We start from the raw sequence: 22,954 nt of genomic DNA, 5'->3' as shown, positions 1-22,954 counted from the left end.
CCGAGGCTAGGATTTTCTATTGTCCTCAAGGGAAAAAGAGACACTGTAGGATATTTGAGGAACTTGGATCCATGGCTGTTTACCTACCAGTACAGAGGTATGTATTTTCATATTTTGACCACAATACAGCTGTAATGATGCATTCAAGTTGTGTGCTCTGAGAAATGGCATCTATGGACAAATCACCCCTAAAGGGTTCTGGTTTTAATCTTCCGTTTGAAGCACACCTGGTTGGTTGTTGTCAATGGGAACAGAAACCTGGAAGCTTGCCCCATTTGTCTGTAGTGGTTCCTTCATTCAAGTTGGTAACCCAAATACCTCGAAAGACAGAAAGTTAGGATCTGTCTAGCTCCCAGCACACAGTGATGAGCTATTTTGTGCCTGTTCTTTGATGGCTTTTCATTAAATGAAGTATCTGCATGTGTAGCCGGATTTGGTCTGAGACTTGCTTTCATTATAATTTGTGAAAGAATAACTATCCCTCACAATCTCTTACATTTTTTTTTAAATGGGTATTGGAATTTACCAAAAAGGGTTGCAAGGTTGGGCTTGACCAAACTGGATTTAGTTCTGTTTCCAAGAGCTGCCTTACAAGCCTGCAGGGATCATCAAGGAAAACCTCTTAGACTGAGGGTAGCTGACCAACATCAAAGCAGTCCTTGCTGCAGCACAATCCCATTTAACCGGATGCCTAGAGAGGATCTGCAGAGGCCACTTGGCAGCTGAGGGAGGTGTGATGGGTACCGACAGGGAGGGCGGATGAAATGTCATCCGGATGGAATGTAGCACCTCTTCCCACAGGTTTGTTGGAAAATTGGCTGCAGCCCTGGGACACACTGAGGAACCGTAGTTTAGAGACACACCAGGCCTTTTCACACTCTTTTTTTTTGGGCCATCCATGAATCAAAGACCTGAGTTTCAGGTAGTCCCAGCCTTTATAAATAGCATTTACAGACAGAAAGTAAAGAAGAATCTTTATCTCCCTACCCTGAGTGAAACCCTGCTGGTTATCTTAGCCACCCCCACACGGAGATGGGATTCTGTGTCAGTTCACAGTGGGAACACAAAGGCCACCACTGTACATTCTGTACACAGAGCCAATGTCATCTTAACAGTGGATGATCTCTAGTGAAACTTTTAGGATGGCTTCAGTGCTAAGGGTCAAGGATTAATAGCAACTGCGCTTGCAGACACTCAGCCGGCAGGACAAAACAAAGGGTAAACTGCTTTTTATGTGTACCTGGTGCAAATGTGTGTATTAAGAACTGTATCCAGTGGGTCACAGAACAGAGGCCCGTTTCATTGGTAGGAGCAAAAGAATTCAGAAGCCGCTCTACTCTCTCATCCTGCCTCTTTTTAACACTTTCACTGAAATTTAATGCTGTTTCTGGAGGAGCCAAGGTACTTTTGTTTCTTGGGCATTCCTTTGCCTTGAGAGGATGCCAAGAGGCAGAGATGCCATCCTCTTCATGGCTCTGTGATTCTTGTTGGAATCTCAGGAGGGGGTGATGCTGGGCCTTGATTCAATGTAAAGTCCAGGAGGGAGGATCCTGAGTCCATCTGGTACTTAAAGGAAAAAGAATGAGGTTCGCTATGGTATGAAAGGGTAATCCCCCAGGAACCTAGAGAGGAAGTGAAGAAGCGTCTGTTTCTGTGTGGTCCTCATGCCTGGCAACATGGCAGGAATGTCCATTTCTTAGAGCTCTGATTTCCCCAACTCTGTGTCTTCCTTTCTAGGTGAGCCCTGCTCCTTTTATTTGGTCTAGATCTCTTTTACACTGGTGGTTTACATATACTGACATGAAGTACACACAGTCAGCCCTCATCATCCAAGGGGGATTGGTTCCAGGATCCTTCATGGAGGCCAGAGTCAGAAGATGCTCAAGTTTCTTCTGTAAAATAGCCTAGGACTTGCATACAAAGAACACATCCTCATGCATACTTTAAATAATCCGTAGATGACTTATGGTACCTAATACAGTTTAACTGCCGTGTGTGTGTGTGTGTGTGTGTGTGTGTGTGTGTGTGTGTGTATTAAACTGTATCGTGTAGCACAGTTTGGAAATGTGTGCATATTTTTGCTCTGAAGTAGGTTGAATCTGTGATGCATAGATAGCAGATACTGAGCGTCAGCTGTTTCTCCAAATGTCCAGGATTGTTGGCAAAAGAGAAAAAGGTTGTTGGCTTATTTCTCCCCATTAACTTTATACTTTGCTTAGAGTATGTGACTCACCTTTTAAAATGCAGGCAGGTAATTATGTGGTGTATATACTCATTACCCAAATAGGTCTAGATGTGTGGGGAGGGGGTACCAGAGATTGAACTCAGGGGCACTCAACCACTGAGCCCCATCCCCAGCCCTATTTTGTATTTTATTTAGAGACAGGGTCTCACTGAGTTGCTTAGGCTATGCTAAGGCTGGCTTTGAACTCAACAATCCTCCTGCCTCACCCTCCCGAGCCACTAGGATTACAGGTATGTGCTACTGCGCCTGGTAGGACTAGATTTTTTTTTTATTAAGAATAAATAACACAGCTACACCAGCCTGCTTTACTTTGACAACCAGGAAATTATAAATTATAAGCAAATGAAAATAGTCACTGAACAGAACACATTTAAGAGATCTTAGAAAGTCATTCCAGTATCCTGGACAATAGTGTCCTCATGAATAAAATACAGGAGGTGACATGGATACAGGATCATCAAACTCAGGGCCAAATCTGGTCTGCATGTTTCTGTAAATTTAAAAATGCATATATATAAGAACACAGCTATGCTCATTCATTTATTTTGCGTCTGTGGTTGCCTTTGAACTAACACACTTACTGTCTGGCCCTGTTTAGAATCAGATTGCCAACCCCTTGACCTGTGTGAACTTTCTCCCAGGTCTCTTTGGGTCTAAAATCTGTGATGCATGTCTCTGACTGCTAGAGATGGTGGAGAGCAACTAAGAACAGAATAGAGAGGAAGAGCATGAGAAGATCACCACTAAACAGGGATGAGAGGCGGGAGGGAAAGAGAGAGAGAAGGGAAATTGCATGGTAAAGGAAGGAGACCCTCATTGTTACACAAAATTACATATAAGAGGAAGTGAGGGGAAAGGGGAAAAAACAAGAGAGAGAAATGAATTACAGTAGATGGGGTAGGGAGAGAAGACCGGAAGGGAGGGGATGGGAGGGGAGAGAAGGGGAGGGGAGGGGGGATAGTAGAGGTTAGGAAAGGCAGCAGAATACAACAGACACTAGTATGGCAGTAGGTAAAAAAAGTGGATGTGTAACCGATGTGAAACTGCATTATGTATATAGGGTAAAAATGGGAGCTCATAATCCACTTGAATCAAATGTATGAAATATGATATGTTAAGAACTTTGTAATGTTTTGAACAACTAATAAAAAAATAAAAATAAATAAATAAAATCTGTGATGCTGGGATGTGTTTAGTGGCAGGAGAAGTGAGAGAAGGATAAAGTCAAAAGGACATGGAAATAGAGGCTGATGCGCTGGTTCTTGACAAGGCTTGAATTTAAAAGAGGCTGTGTCCTGTTCAGGTCTAATCCCTTCACAGTAATCCCTGCCTCCCGTCCCTCCTGCCTTCCTGTTTTGCCTGAAGCATTCACAGCTGGAGTTGCCTGGAAGGACTTTGATTGCACATAAAAATCCTGTCGTCTTTCTCTGTGGAGCACATGCTCTGCTTGTATAAAATCCTTCAAATGTATCAGCTGGAAAAATTCCTTTCCTTCTGTGAGATATAATTGTTTCCCATGTGGAATATAGAACCACTTTATCTTGCCAGGCCAGAGGCATTTTGTTGAGGAAAATGGGTTTTCTGTGCCCCTGTGTGCTGCCCTGGTCATATGTGATGCTCTGATGGATGGGTGCTCGGTTCCCTCCAACCTGGGCACAGGGGTCCTGCATACGTATCCATCTCACCTATCATTGTTAGATTGCATGATTAATGCTAGAAGGTCATCTTGACTTAAGTGATTTAATTTATTGGCTGTTTGCTTTGTTGATTGTGGTTGGTAGGAACAGGACAAGGTTTTATCTTAGATGGGATGTGGCCAGAGGGCAGGAACCATCTAAGCCACCTCATTGTGTGCTGTGCTTTATAAAGCTACACTTGCAAGTGGGATGTAAGAAGTTTGTTAGGCACCTTTTCATCACTGTGACAAAAATACCTAAGAAAAACAACTTAAAAGAGGGAAAAGGTTTATCTTGGCTCACGGTTTAAGAAGTTTTAGTTCACAGTCACTTGGTCCCATTGCTGTGGCCTATAGGGAGGCAAAATATCATGGTGGGGAGGGTGTAATGGAGCAATACTGCTCACCTCATGGCAGCAGCCAAGAAGGAGAGAGAGAGGGGGAGAGGGAGAGGGAGAGGGAGAGGGGAGGAGGAAGGAGGAGGAGGAGGAGGAGGAGAAGGAGGAGGAAGAGGAGGAGGAGGAGAAAAAAGAAGGGACTGGGCACAAGATCTACCCCTTCAGTGCATGCCCTGGTGATCTACTTCCTCCAGCCTCCTACAGTTTCTATCACCTCCCAACAATCCATTCAATTATGAATCCATTAATGGATTAATCCACCAGTAAGGTCAGAGCCCTCATGATTCGATCACTTCACAAAAGCCTGCCCTCTGAACACTGCTGTATTGAGGACCAAGCCTTCCACACACAAGCCTTTGAGGCACATTTCAGATCCTAACGATAACAGAAGGTAAATGAATACTTACCTGATTTTCATAAGGAAAATTATAGAATAAAAATAGTCAATGGGCTGGGGATGTAACTCATCTGTAGAGTGCTTGCCTAGCATGTGTGTGGGGCCCTGAGTTTGATTCCTAGGACAGAGAGAGAGAGAAAGAGAGAGAGAGAGAGAGAGAGAGAGAGAGAGAGAGAGAGAGAGACGGACTGACTCATTATCCCAGTTTCTCATTCTGCCTGCCATATTACCCACATATTTATTGATTTTTTCCTTATACTTACAAACATAAAAGTCCTTCACTGATTTTGTAGTACATGTACATGAATATAAATAAATATACGTTTACATATTTAAACTTTTAAAATCTTAATCTTGAAATGACATCAGATACATAGAAAAGTTGCAAAAATAACATGAAGAATTACTACTGTATACTCTCCCCCTAGTTTCCTCTGAAAGTAAATGTCATCACATTTGCCTTATCATTCTTTCTCTCCTTCCCACTCATTCTCAGAAATTACTTAGGTAATTCTTTTAAAAAAATGCCATTCTCTGACCTGGCCATACAGTTGCCAAAATTAGGAGATCAACATTGACATTCTATTATTACCCAATATATAGACTTTACATTGATAATATTTTTAGTACAGAATTATTAATAAAAGAAATGGAATTTATTTTCTATTTCTTCTTGTGGATTTTCTTTGTGTTTTATGGGTTTCTACTTGCAGAGTGTAACAAGCACAAAGCACTCTTTAAAATACCCAGGGCTGGGTTATAGCTCAGTGGCAGAGTGCTTACCTAGCATGCATAAAGCCCTGGTTTCAATCCCCAGCACCACTAAATAAAATAAAATCTCCTGATGCTCTAAGTTTAAAACAATAAAATAAAATTTTGCTTCCCAAACCTGTACACTATTGTTAGAAATTGTTAAGATGTAGGGAAAGATTTTAATAATAGTAATAACAATGCTGCTGATGAATGGCCATGTCTTCTTACCCCTAGTAATTTGGGCTCAGTGCTAGTGAACCACACATCAATTTCAGCCCCTCTTCTGTGTCTTTTGCCCTTTTCCTGAGCTGAAGCAGCTATGCAAGTATGTGATCTTGGAGAGTACTTCCTGGTAAATTCCTATGTCGATGATGCCCCCTGGGGAACAATAAGTTGGCTAAAACTATTTTTTTTCCTTTTTCCTCAGCCCCTTAATCCAAGGGTGGAGCTAAAATATTTCTTTCAGAGCAAGAGACAAAATCAATCAAATTAAAATTATGACTATTCAGCAAAATTTCTGTGGGAACCCAGAAGGAAAACCTATACCATGCATACAATAGAAATAATTTGAGAAGTCTTAATTTTTCCTTTTCTTTAAAGTCTGAACTTGTATTTAAGTGTAGTGTTTGAACAGATGGTCATTCCCCCTAATGTTTCCCTCTGTACTGTATAGGCCCTTCCTATTCTTTCCATTCTGGTGACAGAATGAATTAAACTGCATTGGATAAATACAAGGTTGATAAATATTTTCCCATTAAACTTTACCCCCTAATATATCTCCTGAGAGGTAGTGCTGTTGTAAGCTGTTTGTAGATACATATCTTTCCCCCAAACTAAATCCCTGCTCCCTTTAACATGTGTAGATATAGAGAATACTGGGTACTGCCATAGCTTGGGGTGTGGGTTCTCACCAACAGACACATCGGCACTGTACATTCTGACTTCCAGCATCCCAGTTAGCTTTATGGAAAAAGTAGGGCACATAATAAAGGTGTGTGATGAGGGGATCTTTTTTTTTGAATGTCTTGCTGAACATCTCGTACTGACATACGTACACTATGTGTTTTGGGGAAAAGATCGTTCTATTTCAAAGAGAGTCTACATCCTACTGTACTGGGCCAGACCAAGTGAACCCTGGGTACAGCAAATGAAAGATGCACATGAGTGACCCCATCTCTACCATTTAGTCCCTGAAACCTGAGAAAAAAAATGACAGAAAAGTCAGTCTCATACATTAGAGTTGAGAGGTTTTGCTGAGGAGAAATGCGGGCCCCTCACTGTGGTGACTCCGGAGGCATCAAAATGTCCACTTCTTGGAATATTCTGTAAATAGACTCAGTACTTGGATAGAGGTGAGGGAGATTCTACCATTACTCACATCTCCTCACCACCTAGTCTTTAAGGACACACTGGTGATGGTGGTGGTGTGCGGGGGTGGGTATCCTTCCCATTATTTGCTTGAGGACAGCACCCCCTGGGGCCCATCTCTAGGGAGTGCAAAAACTACAACATAAATGGAGCCCTTAAGAGTCACGCACAGTTCAACCCTGATAATTAATTTGAATTCATACTTCCAGTTATAAGAAACATAAGAAACAAGCAAATGTTTTAAGAAGAACCAAACCTCACATTCTTTCAACCTTTTGACTTCTTTATTTTCTGCCCACCAACCAAGTTCTTCTCTTTACAGACACCTGAAGTATGGTTTTTTTTTTACTACTTGTTCCATTAAAAGTTTGAATTAAAGACTTTGTATGTTTTAGGTCAAAGTTTCAATAATTTTTCTTTGTACAAGTGGCACTTTTGTTCAGTAATTTCACAAAAGAGCAGGTGGAATTGGTCTCATGATATATTCTTTTTGTTCTGTATTTTAATGTTTATGTAAAGAAGGTCTGAATAGGAAGAGGTATGAAGGAATTTATTCAGGAGTAGAAAGACCCCTATCAAATTTTGTCTGTGGTGGTTAAGACTACAGAAGATTTTTTCTCTTTCCATTGATCCTATTACCTTCTGGCTTTGGTTATTTGTAAGGAACAAGGACAAAATCTAATGTGTCTGTTTCTCTTACCTAGACTTTGCATTTATACCTTAAGGCATTAACAATTTCAAAATATCACAGAAAATATTAAACCTTTATAAATGAAGTCTATCAGCTTTGTTTGTCCTGATGCAGGCACTTGTGGTTACAAGGCATGCTGGGAGCTCAGCAGCGCTCTTATAAGAAAAGAGAAATAAGTTAAGAACCCATGGAGCTCAAGTTCAAAATAGAGACAGGAAGACACAGCAAAGATCAAGATTCTGTGACAAATGGTGTACTAGTCAGCTTTGCATTACTACAACCAAATACCCAAAGCAACTAACTTTATAAACAGAAAAGGTTCATTTAGCTCACAACTTTGAAAATTCAAGTGTAAGATCAGGTGGCCCCATTGGTTTGACTTCTGATAGCAGATAACATCTTGGCAGGACACATGTAGCAGCAAGTGATCATAGCTTTAACCAGAGCACAGAGAAAGAAAAAGAGATTGAGGTTACACAGTCTCCTTCTAGGGCATGTCCCCAATGACCTAAGGTCCTCCCTGAAGATCCCAGTCCCCAAATGTTCCGTCATCTACCAGCAGCCCTAGAGAGGAATTGGAGAATGCCCACTACCTGGAGCCCTTCATCAGGCAGGGCTCAAGACAGAACCAGGCAGGCCATACATGCCAAGTCTGGAGGCACATGGTAAGCTAGGTTCTCATGTCGGAAACACGGGTTGTCAGAATTCCTTGAGCAAATTTGTTTTAGACTTCACCTCGACACATTCTTTAGAGTACCAAGTTTGGTTCCATTGGCTTAGGAACTGGGGGGTGGGGGGAATTCTGTGAGATATAGTCCTCTGATAATTAGAACCTTCCAACCAAGGTGGAAATGAGGTGTAGAGTCTTTTAAGAAGACTCGCCAAGTCAAAGGGGTGAGATGAACTTTTTTTCTTGGCATATGAGTTCTAGCAAAGATTAACTACTAGATACCTAGCAAATAAGAAAAATAAATTTAATTTAGATCTTCCTTACATATCATCTGAGGACAGAAAAAAAATTCTAGAATCAGTTTGATCCAAGTTCAAGCTCAAGTTCACCATTTACTTAATATAAATAAAGTGCTCATTACTTTGCTTTCATGGAAATCAGATTGAGAAAATACAAACTTTCATGGAAATCAGATTGAGAAAATACAAACAGATTTGCCTCTCTAATACCCTAACAGGATCATAGACAAAAATGATGAATTGAGGTGAGATGTCATTTCTTAACGGTTTAGCCCCTCACTCAGTGTTTACATGACAGCTATTATATAATCATTAATGTTGGATTTCTACTGTCAGCACAAGTCAAGGCTCTGATGTCCATTCAGGCCTCGAATGTGTATGGGTTGTCTTCCTGGGTCCAGGCGCTGCTCTGAGCACAGGACACACAACGGGCATTCGAGGTCACGCATCATAGACACCCAAACATTAATTGAACAAATTAATGGAGGGCCAGAGGTTAAACTGCAATGTCCTTAAAAGATGAAAAGATCAATGGAATGCCCTGGTTATTTGAAGTCGGGCCAAGTTCTTTGGAGCGCCTCTTTCTCTATTACTTCCAAAAGATGCACTAAAAACGAATTTAAGCCACCCTAAAAAAAAAAAAAAAACCACCACACCTCTCCACACCGCTGCCCCACACTGGAGCTGCCCTGGAATGCTGCCACAGAGCCTTTGTCTGTGGACTTGGCATGTGGCTATGGTATGCTGCTTTCTGTCCCATTAACCTCTATTTTATCTGTCAAGAATAGTATTCCCCATTGTTGAAAGCAGCAATTTGCCAACCAAGCAAGCTTGGAGTCCTGTTTGATGGAGCATTACGGAGAGCAAAAGGGAAAGTTTAAATAGATTTGCCTCTCTAATTTCCTGAAAGGATCACAGACAAAACTTGCCCTCTGGTAAAATGCTTTCTGTTTGCATTATAATAACAAACATTTATTGCCATGACAGGGAAAAAGAGAGGCCCTGAGAGGCTCTCCCTCCACCCCCCTCCACCCCACCACACACACCAAATTTCCTGGTTCCAGTTAGTTCTATTAAAATTCATGGGAAACTGTGCTACTTCAAACATATAAATGTAAACGTCTCTGGTTTTCTAATAGCCTAAAGTATTCAGAAGGATATTTTTCTTATATGACTGTAAAATACGGTACTTTTTTTTTTTTTAATCATTGAGCATGTGGGTTTTAACAATGAAATCATGCTCAGGAAGAAAAATCTACTTTCTCTTTCTTTGCAGCAATTGAAGACATACTGTTGAGTCTATGACTCATAAATCCAGTCTCTCAGAGACTTTCAGATGTTTCACTTTATAGTTTTATGAAAAGAAAAATTTATGTCTGTGTTATTTCATTGAATTTCTATAAAACTTATGTATAATATACACAGGATATATTTAAATAATGCAGCTAATGTCATATTAGAAAGTAGGCTTCATGTGACCAAGGACCCTGTCAGTATTATTCACTGTGGTATCTCCAGTTTCTATAACTTTGCAAAACAGAAAATAGATAGTTAAGATTCATTTGTGATTGTGGAGTATCTTATATTTCTATCCAGCAAATTGAATGAAAATTGTAAAGAAGAAATTTCCAGAATTCAAGTTCTCAAACTCAGGGAGTGATCATGGAACAAGGACTTAAGAGTCTCATTTTGCTAAAAACACTGACACTTTACTTGGGCCTGCAGATACAAAAAGCTTGGCATCTCTGTCTCTGTTTTTCATCTGTGTCCTTTGCTTCAAGTCAAGCACCTTGGATTCCAGGAACAACAATTCTGATCCTTAAAGATCTTGTGATGAGTGAAAACTACCCCAAGGCAGGAGCAACTTGACCAGGACTTGCGTGATCAGTGCTGAGATAATAATGAACCAGGCCATAGTGTGACAAGGCTGCTTGACCATGCATACGTCTGGTCACCTTTGCCTTCCCATTATAGCAATATGATTAAAGTTCCCTTCCTCCATTGCCGTGTGACTAGAGTTCCTTTCACACTTTCACCATTACTTTTCCTCTTGGTTTTTAGAATGAGCAGCTAGACTTGAGATTTCTTGGGCCCCCGCAGAGTCAGGCCTCTGGACCAGGACTCCAGTAACACTCATACTCAACCTCATCTTTTGCCTTACACCCCAGAAGGCATCCATGTCTTACTTGAGCAATATTTTAACGAAACCTTTCCCTTAACCCAAACACACTCTTTTCTGGCCTCCCATGTTCATGCTTGGCTCGCCTCTACTCATCTGGCAAGACTCTGTTCAAATTTCACTCCTAATTTAAGGCATTCCCTCAGTGACTTGACCACACTATATACATCTCTTGAGATTTGCTGCCTTAGTATCTTGGATTTTTTTTCCTTTCAAGAGCCTATCATACTTATTGTATAACTGTAAGAATATTATTTAGTATTTATTTCCTTGACTGGACAATAAGCTGGAGAGCAGGAATTATATTCATCTTATTCTCCACTAACTTCCTAGGACTCAGTGATTGCCAGTGGGCCCAGGCCCTCAATACGTATTTGTTGAATCAATGAATGAGAGGAAAAAGGGAGAAAAGAAAAGAAGGAGGGAGAGAAGGAGGGAAGGGAATAAAGAACCAGGGGTTTGTAGACTTAATGTTTCTTCATGTTTGCCTGAACCCTGTTTGATACATCTTGGTCTTACTGGACTGATCTTGATTATTATTTTGCTTTTCTAAAGATATGTGTGTGGGAGTGCTCGTATATTTCATATATTTTTGAGGCTGGTTTGATGAGATGGCTCTATTTCTGTGTAATCCAGAATACTAGAACAAATCAAAGTCACCTTTGATTTAATTTTTTTCTCAAATTGCCTAATTATCTTCATATCTGAAATACAGGAATATTTTTATTTCAAACTGCACTAAACATTAATTGCTCATTTGGTCCTTAATCAGCCGCTGGATTTAACCATGAAATGTATAAATCATAACATATGAACTTGCATAGATGTGTAATCAGGGATCGCATTTTCTTATATTGCCAAACATTTTAAGAACCTTTATTTAGTTTCCTCCCAGCTGATAGACCATTGGTCTGATGAGCCCACCATGTGTTTTGTGACATAAACTAGAATGGATCCAGAAACATTACAGTGATTAGAAACTACAGTTACACACTGTTCTCGACAAGGATTTGGGCTTTCCCTTGAAAATGGCAGCACAGGGAAGAGGGGCTCAGGCTCCAGGTCTTTCAGGGGCTGACAGGACTCGGGTGAGTAGGTAGGTGGGGTGCTTAAGCCTTGGACACCTGAAGAAACTACAAGCCCCTCTGGTCAAGAAAAACAAGAAAACTTTGTTCATTGCTGCTATCTAAGATCTGGTTCCCTAGAACAAATGCTGAGGTGAAGATTGGTGTTCAAGTGGTTCAGGAAATGAGCCAGATTTCAAAGCAAAGTGATGAAGGACTGAATACCAGGCACAGGTGCAATCTGAGGTGAGGTCCCAGCCTCAGCTCACAGGTGTTCTGGAACATTTCCTTACACTGCACAGTCTGCCCCATTGAGAGGCAAGAAGTCACTGGGTCTTCACCCTTGTGCCCCAGTCCTGAGTCATGACCTTGGCTATAGGTCATACTGGGGACCACTTCAGCTGTCAGAGAGTAGAGGCAAATTGGTTCCATTTTTCTCATGGGTCATCTGAGGTGGGTTTCAAGTGAGAGCTGTTAGGAGCAAAATGCAAGCAGAAGTTGTGGACTAAGAGCCCAGAAACATCAGCGGGATCCAGAGGAATGGGGCGAAGCATCTACACCATCAGTTATAGTTTCCCCTCCAGGCACAAGCCTCTGAAGTTTTTATATTTTATTGACTTAACTATAGGAAAAAATATTATCCCCTCTAACCTTGGCCCTCTGATGATCAATGCTTTAGTAGCCTCCCCCCCCCTTTTCATCTTTAATAAGCAGTGCTGCTGTCACATATACTATTCTGAAATAATTATCCTTGCCAGCTTCTTTTTCTCAAGAAAGTGTCCTATAATTAATAAAGAATTATATACTCTGCTTTGCGTGTCAGGTCGTGGAACTGCATGTAGGTCAATACCTTGTTAATAATGAGCAATGGCTTATATTCCACGTCAGGAGCTCTGTGTGGAATAGATAGACGACACATTCTGCTGACTCTTTGGAAGGGTCTAAACCACTGGCCATCTTTTAGCTGCCTTCTGATTTTCCCTTCTAGATTTATTTAATCAAGGTAAAGAATAATTCAAAATGGAGATAGTTCCCAGGACTCACAACCACATTAGCAAACGTGGTTCGTGAAGGGGGACTTTGTTACCCTTGAAAAATGCTTATGCTGTCTATCAGAATTAATGGAGGTCATTGTGCCTGTGAGACCTACCCAAGGTGGAGATGTGATCCTTCAGAATTAAGCTCCCTGTTAAATTTAAAATATTCTGTAGGAGGTTTGGAAATACATACTTGCTTTTGGGAATGTCTTTCCAAAAATTCATTTCCAAAATAGGATTAGAGTTATTCTTAAAATAAAATCCCAGATTTCCTGATTTTTTAGGAGCCGGTTGCCTGCCTGCTTTGTTTCCTTTCTTTATTTTTATTTTATCTTGCCTTTTATTCATCAGTCATTTATCGAGTATCCACTGCGGGTCAGGCACAGTGGTAGTGGATAGTTGGGAATAAAATATAGGAATTCTCCCCTTATTGAAGTTTTCATTCTAGAGATGGAGACTGAAATTAAGTGCACACACTGAATTTATAATCCATGGAAAGTGCTGTGGAGGCAATACAGTGAGCAGAGGCAAGAGAGCAACCACAGAGGCCACAGTGGGTGGGAGGTGTCTTTTGGGAGCTGCCACTGGGAGAAGGAGTCAGTTAGTTCTTCAACAGTCTGGATGTAGAATTTTCTGGATAGAAGGAATAATTAATGTGGAGCTCTCATATCAGCAACTAGCTGGATGTGCTACAGAGAAGGTGGCCAGTGTGGCTGGAGAGGCACAGGAGGAGGGTGACCATGAAGCCGGAGAGGATAGCAAATACCAGCTTATTTGAGACCCCAGAGCCCACAGGGAGGAGACGGATTTTGGAGAATTCTTTCAAGGGTTTTAAGTCAAAAAGTGACTTGATCTGATTTATCTTTCAAAAGATGGTTGCCTTCTTTGTGCTGTGATTATGTGAGTAGAAGCAGAGAGACAGGTGGACAAGGGCAGCAGACACAGTGGCCAGGGACGCCAGGGACTCTGCAGGCACTGGGGAGAGGGACACAGGACATCAAACTTTGCTGGCCTTAAATTTCCTGTCTGAAAGATGGGGATGACATTCACTTACCTGCCACACTGTGTTCTCATGAGGATCAAATGCATCAATATATTTTTAAAAAATGTTATTGAGACAATGTTTGTACATCTTTATAGGGTTTATTATTGTTAGTTCAATGTATGTGTGTAACGTGTGACGACAGCATAATAAATATTTCTCTTGGAACACTGATCTTTTTTATGGACTGGAAATTTCATACTCTTCTAGTCACTTTGAAATATACCATAGATTGTTTAAATCAACTATTACCCTACTGTGCTATGGAAGAACCTGAACTTATTCATCTTCTGAATATTTTCTATCTCATATACTTTGTTTTCATGTTGCCTTGCCTCTCGACCTTCCCCGTCTCTAGCAATCACTATCCATTTCCTTTTTCAGTGAGATTGACTTTATTAGTCTCTACAAATGAGAACACGTGGAATTTGTCTTTGTATACGTGACCTATTTCACTTCATATAATGACCTCCACTTCCAGCCATGATCTTGCAAATGACAGAATTTCATTCTTTTTTTTTAGTTGTAGATAGACCCAATAACTTTATTTTGTTTATTTAATTTGTTTATGTGGTGCTGGGGATTGAACCCAGTGCCTCACACATGCCAGGCAAGCGTTCTACCACTGAGCCACAACCCCAGCCCCAGGATTTCATTCTTTTATGACTGAATAATATTCCACTCTGTGTGTGTGTGTGTGTGTGTGTGTGTGTGTGTGTGTGACATTTTCTTTATCCATTCATCTGCTAATGGACATCTAGGTTGATTCCATATTTTTGCTATTGTAAGTAGTTAGAAACATTAGTATTCACCTCACATAAATTTCTCCTAATAAATTTTGTGTAAATAGTAATAAATATATGTCTATTATTTTCTGTTACTATTATTGCATGTAGAAGGGACAAATCCAGGATGGCAGCTGGGCTGAAGACTGAACAATGCAGCCTGCTGTCCATGGGCATGATAATATCCTGGGGGTACTTTAAAGATGAGGAGGCTCTTGATCTAATTGTGTTGCTTTTCATGCTGACCACAAGCCAATAACTTGCTTAACTTTGTCTCACCTTGCCTTATCTACACATAGGGCACATAACGACTACCCTTTCTGTAAACTTCTAGTGGAGATACTATGTTAATTAGCTTTGCATCACTGTGACCAAAATATCTAACAAGAACTGCTTAGAGGAGGAAACGTTTAGTTTGGCTTATGGTTTTAGAGGTTTAGGCCATGATCAGCCAACTCCATTGCACTGGGTCCAAGATCATGGCAGAAGGGCATGATGGAGGAGCACTTCTTGATTCCTAGTGGCAAGGAAGCAGAGAGAAAGGTTTGCTAGCTACATCCTACATGCCTATAGTCACCACCAAGTACAGTAGTCTTTTCAAACCATTAAGCCATCAAATGGATTAATCCACTGATTGAATTATGACTCTTATAATCTGTTCATATCACCTCTATTTATGAATTTTCTCATACATGAGCTTTTGGGAGATCCCTCATATCAAAACTATAAACAAATATGAAGTTGAAGTACACATTAAATCTAACAGTCTTTGCATTTCTCAATAGAGAAGTTATTACTTTTATCAAAATGAACAAGGCAAGAATGACTTATGCAAAAAGGGACATGGTTTTCAGCCTATAGTTGATGCAATTGAAATCCAAGTGTCCAGCTGTTTGTGGTTGTTTCTAAGGTGATGTGTAAGCAAGAACAAAAGAGAGGAAAACAGTTGCTGTTGGAACATTGTCTGATAACATGGTCAGACCTGAGGAAAGAGGAGTAAGAATTAGAGCAGAAAGGACAGAGTCTAATGTAACATACAGAGGTCTTCTTCACTCTGCACACAAAAAAGAATAATGTGGAAAAATGTACTATTAAAAAAAAGTTCACAAGTGCAGAAATCACTTTCATGAACTCAGAAAAGAAATTTTCAATAAATGACTTTTTATTCTTGGAATCTGGAACCCAGGTTTAAATCCTGGTTCAGTTTACTAACAATTGTAAGCATATGATTTTGGGTTAACCACTAACTTTTCTAAATCCTAGCTTGCTTCTCAACAGCATTTCACCTCACAGTGTTGTTGGAAGAAACCAACAAAGACCATATATGAAAAAAAAAATCTTTCTGTTTTTAGAATCATGGGTGTGTTATTATTATTAATAATCAACCAACTGAGACAGAGGGAGCCATTTGGCTCTTGTCATTGTTTTCATTCGAAGGACATTTTAAAGGCGTTGACCCTGGGAGAATCAGGGAGTTTTGTTCTATAATTCAGGTAATAAGAGTGTGATCATTCAACAATGTCATGTAAATACAGGATTCATTTTAGTTTTGCCCTTCAAATGGTTCTCTTCCTTAAAGTGGTCTGTTTGCAGAAAGATGGTACCTGTATCTTGAATTCTTCTTCTAAAATGCCTTATTATGCATGTGAGTTTGGGTTAAAGGTGTCAAATTAGAATCGACTCCTTCTAACTTGTCGGGTGTCACCATTCCTTGTCCTTTCAGCCAGGGCTGTGGGCATTGGTGAAGGGAACAGGCTTTTGTCCTCTTGGCTGGCCTGAATCACAGACCCTGAGAGCCTTCTGAACTGCATACAACCAACTTACTCTCAAGATAGCTTTCAGTGTAGTATCGCTCCATTTGAGTGAGAACACCAGGTTCTTTCAGAGCACACACGTTGGAACAAACAAAACCTCCTTCAAAGCCCTCTTCATCTGTTCTTGCTCTCTCTCCCTTCGTTGTCCCTAGGGAAGTGTGAGATCGGCTGGGCCTACTACTGCACGGGAGCAGGTGCCGCTGCCGCCATGCTGCTGTGCACATGGCTGGCTTGCTTCTCGGGCAAGAAACAGAAGCACTATCCATACTGAGGTGGAACCATCAGGAGAAGCCGAAGAGAAGACAGGCCACAGGGGCTGGAAGGGGCCAAAACTTCCGGCTACTTCTAAAAGGTGGAATAGTGGTTCTGATTCAATACCGTGCTAATGAAGGGAAACCCGATGGAACAAGGAACATTATACATGAAGAGAGGGTGGTGGGAGGCTGGTGACAGAAATGGAGAATGATGGAGGAAAGAAAAAAAAAAATGGACCAAAGGCTAAGAGTTGCAGGGTATCGGGTGTTTCTATTCCACACAATATTGTCAGCATATATCGCATACACATGCAAAGCAAATCTATATATGCAAACAAGAATTTTGGTTGCTTTTTTTTTTTAATGGCGAGGACTTGGGAGAATCAAAAGGGCTAGTAGAAACAGTATTATGTGGGAAGCAGGGTACCCCACAAACGTTCCCTGTAGGTAATGCCACTCCTGAAAGCACACGAGCACACACGCAGATACACATCCACACATGCCCACGCAACACACAGACTGTGGGGGAGGGGGGTTCCTTAGTGCATTACTCCTCTGTTTTCTTTTTACTATCCATTGAAAACACAGTATTATCCCTTTATAAAACATACATTTAACCTAATAAATGGACCAATATGCCACTGTATCAGTATTTTGTATATCCTGCATAAACTCTTTAGCCACTCCACATGTTCTCAGTGTTTATGCAGACTTTTAGAGTTAAGCCTTCATATTTCAATATTATTCAAAGGTATGCAATATTTCTCTGAGTAGCTTCTGATATGATATTTTTATGAAGTCAAGGGGCAAATTTCTGTCCACTGTAGGAGAGGCTTCCGTTGAGGAGATGAGAGTCATGAGAGACATTTTCCAATCATTAGATCTTGTTTTCTTTCATCCATTATTGTACTGTGCTGTACCACATTTATTTCAATATTCATTTTGTTAAAAAAACAATTAAAAAGTGCTATTTTGTTTGTATTTGAAAAACTCTGTGAATAAATTTCTCTCTTTGTTCAATAGCTAGATGAATCCTAGAGTGTTCATTCAATTATCTGGTCTGTTTCTTTAATTTCTTCAATATAGCCTTCCAATTGCAACTGTCCTATTAATCTTCCTCTTCTCTTAAGACCTCCCATTATATCACTCACTGATTATCCAACCAGGAATTGTTCTAGACATACAGTGTATTTAAAGTGAGACACAGTTTCCATTTTCAGCTTAAATTCTTTGCAACCAGCATTATAACTTCCTGTGCATTGAATTTCAGTCATAACCAAATTCTCAAAAGGATCTAGAAATTTGGGTCATTTAAGAAAGATTATCTTGTACTCCTGCTCATAGCTGAAAGCAAGACTTGACTAAGGAAAAGGGTTGAGATCCTTTCATGACCCTCCTAACAGAACCAGTTCTACCAGGAGCAAAAATTGCATATTAGATAATGGATACATTCTTATTAAGCAAGTCTGAGGTGTAGCAAATACTTACAAATTCAGTTTCAATTAGTTTCTAAATTACATGCTTTTCACATTTGAAATGGAACAGTATAGCTCTTTACACATGTGACTACATTTTCTATACTCTATATAAATATTTATCAATTTAACTTAAACATCAAACTTACTTCAGTTACTTTTAATCATTTCAGGGTGAGGATCCATGCTGCATTGTTCTTGCAATGCAAGAATCTCACCAATAAAATTCTGGATTTTCTGAGGCTTTGTTGGTATAGAGAAAGTCATTCCACTCTCAAATGCTTCATTTATAACATGCTGAATGTCCTTTGATTGTGTCTCATTGTCTGCTGAGCAAGGGCTTCTCCACTCTGTGGTTTCCTGCAGAGAGGAGAAGATTGCACTTTGCTTCCTCAATTAGCCCATCATTTTCATGAATTGTTGGCGCTTTTCATTTTTTTGTTAACCTTCACCTTCCTGTCAGAATAGTATTATGACTTTTCAGCTTCCATTATCTGGTCAGACTTCTCTATGGAATTCATCAAGGTCTCATTTCTTGGACATGCCTAACGATGGCATTGTCATTTTTCATGTAGTCCGTGTGATTTTAAACATCAGAGAGATTCATTAAAATAAAAAGCTGATCACTTTACATGACAAAGTCAAATGACAATCTCTTGTGTTGCAAGTCCTAGTTAATCATAGGATTTTTTTTTTCTTGCAGGATATTTTTGAGAAGTATCTAAATTATTAAGGATCATATATATTGCTTTTGAAATGAAAATCAGGATTCATGAAACAATAACAAAGTGTGTGAAAAGTATATCCAGATGCTCTTCAACTTATGAGGGGGTAACATTCTGAGAAAACCATCAGAAAGTTGAAAATATTGTTAAGTCAAAAATGCAGTTAAGAACTAAGGGTGTATTTCAGTGGTAGAGCACTTGCCTAGTATGCATGAGGTCCTGGGTTCGATCCCCAGCTCACCCCACCAAAAATATTTTTAGCACATCTAACCTATCAAGCATCTTACCTTAGCCACACAGTCCATTGTAGGGTACCAGTTGTTTACTCCAGTGTTGCATCATCCCTAGCCCAGGAAAAGATAAAAATTCAAAATGCAAAGTATAGTTTCTATTGAATGCATATTCACTATTTTAAAGTTAAAAAAATATTATGCCCAATATAAAGCCAAAAACCCCGTCAACCAAGCTATTTTGAGGGGTACTATAGATATTCATAGCATTCTTATTTGTAAACACTTAAAGGAGAAAAGAAAAACCCCGTTTTCATGGTTTCAAAAACTCCTTGCACTAGATGTGGTGGCACGCTCCTGTAATCCAGAGACTCAGGAGGCTGAGGCAGGAGGATTGCAGGTCCAAAGCCAGCCTCAGCAACTTAGCAAGGCTGTCAGCAACCTAGCGAGATCCTGTCTCAAAATTTAAAACATAATATAAAAAGGGCTGGAGATGTGTCTGAATGCCTAAGCACCTTGGGTTCAATCACTTGTATAAAACAAACACAAAAAACAAACAAGCAAGAAAACTTTTCATTGTGTATAAGTGGGACGTTAACCTCATTTTCAGGTAGAGAAAAGGACATACAAAGCAGTTAATCCATGACATTTAGTCAACCCTTCCAGGTTTCAGCAATTCATTTATGTATTTGGGCAGCAACCATTGAGCACTGCTATTTGGTAGACATTCTACAAGATACAAACACTAAATACAATACAGCCCTAGTCTCAGAATGGCCCTGTGGTTGTGGTGGAGAAAGTAGCAAGAATGTCAGTAAGTACCATGTCCTACAGTGTCAACCTACCCCCAATGACAGGGAGACAGTTTCTCCCAGGTAGAGAATCTAACACATCAAAATAAAAAGGCATAAAGACAGATGATAATACAATTTTCCTGGAGCAGAAATATTGGAAAAATTGGAAAAAGGTATTCACCTGTGAAGAAGTAAAATCAAGAATCAATAAGTGGTATGGTATCAAACTAAAAAGCTTTTTCACAGCAGAGGAAACAATCAAGAAGGTGAAGATAGAGCCTACAAAAGGGAAGAATTTGTATGTAGAATACACAAAGAACTGCTACAAAAGCATCATAAGAAGAGATCCCATTTTTTTAAATGGGCAGGAACATGAATTGGTTATTTCCTAAGAGAGGATATATAATGACTGCTAAATTCATTGGAGAGGGGGCCAACATTATTAATTGAAAATAAAATGAAACTTAGAGATCTACAATGAAACACCAGTTAACATACACTAGATGCCTAAAAAAATAAAAATTGACAACAAATGCTGTCAAGTACATGAACACATGGTTAGAAAATAATAGTTTCTTATTGCATTACCCCTAGTAATTCCCTTCTAGGTATTTATGCAAAAGAAAAATACAATTATAAGATTATTGTATAAGAATGCTTATTTTAATTATATTTATCATTTCCCTAAGCTGGGAGCAATTCAATTGCCCACCAATGCATAAACACATTGTATATTTAAAGGTGGAATGCTAGCCAGTAATATAAAGGAATGAACGCTTGGTACATACAACGATATGAATGAATTTCACAGGTGTGTTGAGAAAAAGAAGTCAGATACACAGGCAAAGAAATATATGGTGACAGAAGTTGCAACTGTGTTTTTCTTCTTATGAAGGTGGAGGGATTGTCTGGTAAGGACGGGGAACGTCTTGCAATGATAGAAATGTTCCAGATATTGAGTCGATGGCTACACTAGTGTGTACACTTGTGAAAATCCATGAGTTCATGTATTTAGCATCTGCACATTACTGAATGTTAGTTGTACCCTAATGAAAAAGTGAGGTGAGCCGGGCCTTAAAGGTTAGTGGAACTGTGAGTCATTTTATGTGGAGGCAGGGACAGCTCACAGGGGACATGTTGGCACACGAGGCTAGGGAAGGGCAAGTTTATTGTGTGCCATGCTAAGATGACTAAAACTTAAAACCGATCCTGAAGGCAGTGGAAGGATTTGAAGTAGGGGGAGACGTGACATGAACAACTTGTGACTTTTAGAAAGATTCCTGGAGCAAGTTTGGTGAGTCTCTGGGTGGCAGTGGTGGGGAGAAGAATCATGAATTTGTAACCATTTCTCCAACAAAGTTGTTGAACATTCAATATGGTCTAAAGGTTTGGGAAATGGGTGTTGTCATCCAGATGCAGAATGATAGGAGCAAACAAGGCAAAATTGTGGAAATGGAGAAGATGTGATAGATTAGAGAAGAGGATACAATCAGTAGGTCTCTGCAATATAGAGTAGTAAAGATGAGGAGAGTTAATTCAGATCTCTGGTGAGCAGTTGGGTTGATGGGGATTCCACAGAGACATAAAAGAAGTGTATTCCACATTGTTCACATATATTAAAACAAGGTGTCTGCATAAATAAATATATATATATATATATATGGGTGTTTGTGTATAATTTCTATGATTTATTTGTAAATTTGTAAATTGAGAATAAACATAGAAGAAAAGAAAATGACAACACAGAAAGAAAGGTAATCTAGAAAATCTTTCAAGAAGGTTCTTGTCAAAAGAGCAATCAGGGACCTTAGAGGAAATTCAATAGAAGATACTGTCATAGACTCCAAGAGCAGAGAAGAGAATTTCAAGAAGATTCTCAGTGGTGTGTGTGGTGAGTATATTGGGGGAGACTATATATATATATATATATATATATATATATATATATATATATATATATATATATATATATATCTTTGATTTGGTAACTAGAAGGTTAATAATGACCTCAGAAAAGAGTGATTTTAGGATAGTGATGGGGATGGCCCTGAGATTGTTAAGGTAGAAGAATGAATAAGAGATAAAGAGAAGATAATTATTGAATAACATTTCAAGAACTTGACTGTAAAGGGAAGGAGAATAATAGAATTTATTCTGCATTTTCATTAATAATAAAGATAACGTCTTTGTAAAAACTGTTTTTGCAATTCTTGGTGACTTTGTCAGTACTGCAAATGCTCTTGTGCCCTTCTTTGATTTGGACTTTCTCTGATAAGTTGGACAGTCTTCATCCCCAGAGAGCCTTCATGGAGATAAGCCCACTAGACTGTAATATCAGGTCCCAGCAAGCCTACAGGACCTATAAGAAGCTTCCTGTAACCTTGAGAGCAGTTTGGGAGGGAACTGAATTGGACTATTTCCCCAGATCAAGGCACAAGGATGCCAGGAACTGCACCATTGTCAACACGTAGCCATGGGAGTCAACAAGAAAACCAATCGGCTGTCCTAAAAGGGCTCACCTGTTTATAAAGAGGACACTGTCTCACCATCCAGGTTTTTCTTTTTTTAATTCTAGTTTGTTGTCTATGACAGCAGAATGCACTACAATTCATATTATACAGAGCACAATTTTTCATGTCTCTGGTTGTATACGAAGTATATTCACAGCATTCGTTTCTTCATACATGTACTTAGGGTAACTGTCCGTCTCATTTCACCATCTTTCCTCCCCCTTTCCCCCTTCCTTCCCCTCCTACCCCTTTGCCCTATCTAGAGTTCATCTAATCTTCCCACAATCCCCCTCCCAACTCCATTATAAATCAGCCTCCTTTTATCAGAGAAAACATTAGGCATTTAGTTTTTTGGGATTGGCTAACTTCACTTAGCATTTATATTCTCCAGCTCCATCCATTTACCTGCAAATATCATGATTTTATTCTCTTTTATTGCTGAGTAATATTCCATTTTGTAAATATATACTACAGTTTCTTTATTAATTTCTTTATTCATCGACTAAAGGGCATCTAGTTTGGTTCCACAGTTTAGCTATGGTGAATTGT

The 22,954-nt window shown here is 39.6% G+C and overlaps 1 protein-coding gene across 1 annotated transcript in view; it reads left to right on the top strand.

Annotated features, from left to right (window-relative positions):
- Window positions 1-17,178, top strand: part of LHFPL6 (LHFPL tetraspan subfamily member 6) — a 240,356-nt gene extending 223,178 nt beyond the window's left edge. The window contains exon 4 of the mRNA XM_081280392.1: window positions 16,570-17,178. Coding sequence (XP_081136518.1) covers window positions 16,570-16,688 — 119 coding nt within the window. The 3' untranslated portion in view covers window positions 16,689-17,178. The remainder of the gene's footprint in view (window positions 1-16,569) is intronic.
- Window positions 17,179-22,954: the final 5,776 nt, after the last annotated feature.

Source organism: Spermophilus citellus (assembly GCF_964194105.1).
Source record: "Spermophilus citellus genome assembly, chromosome: 1".
In the NCBI taxonomy this organism is placed as follows: Eukaryota; Metazoa; Chordata; class Mammalia; order Rodentia; family Sciuridae; genus Spermophilus; species Spermophilus citellus.
Note: the sequence above shows the minus strand (reverse complement) of the source record. Positions and strands in the feature narration are given on the sequence as shown.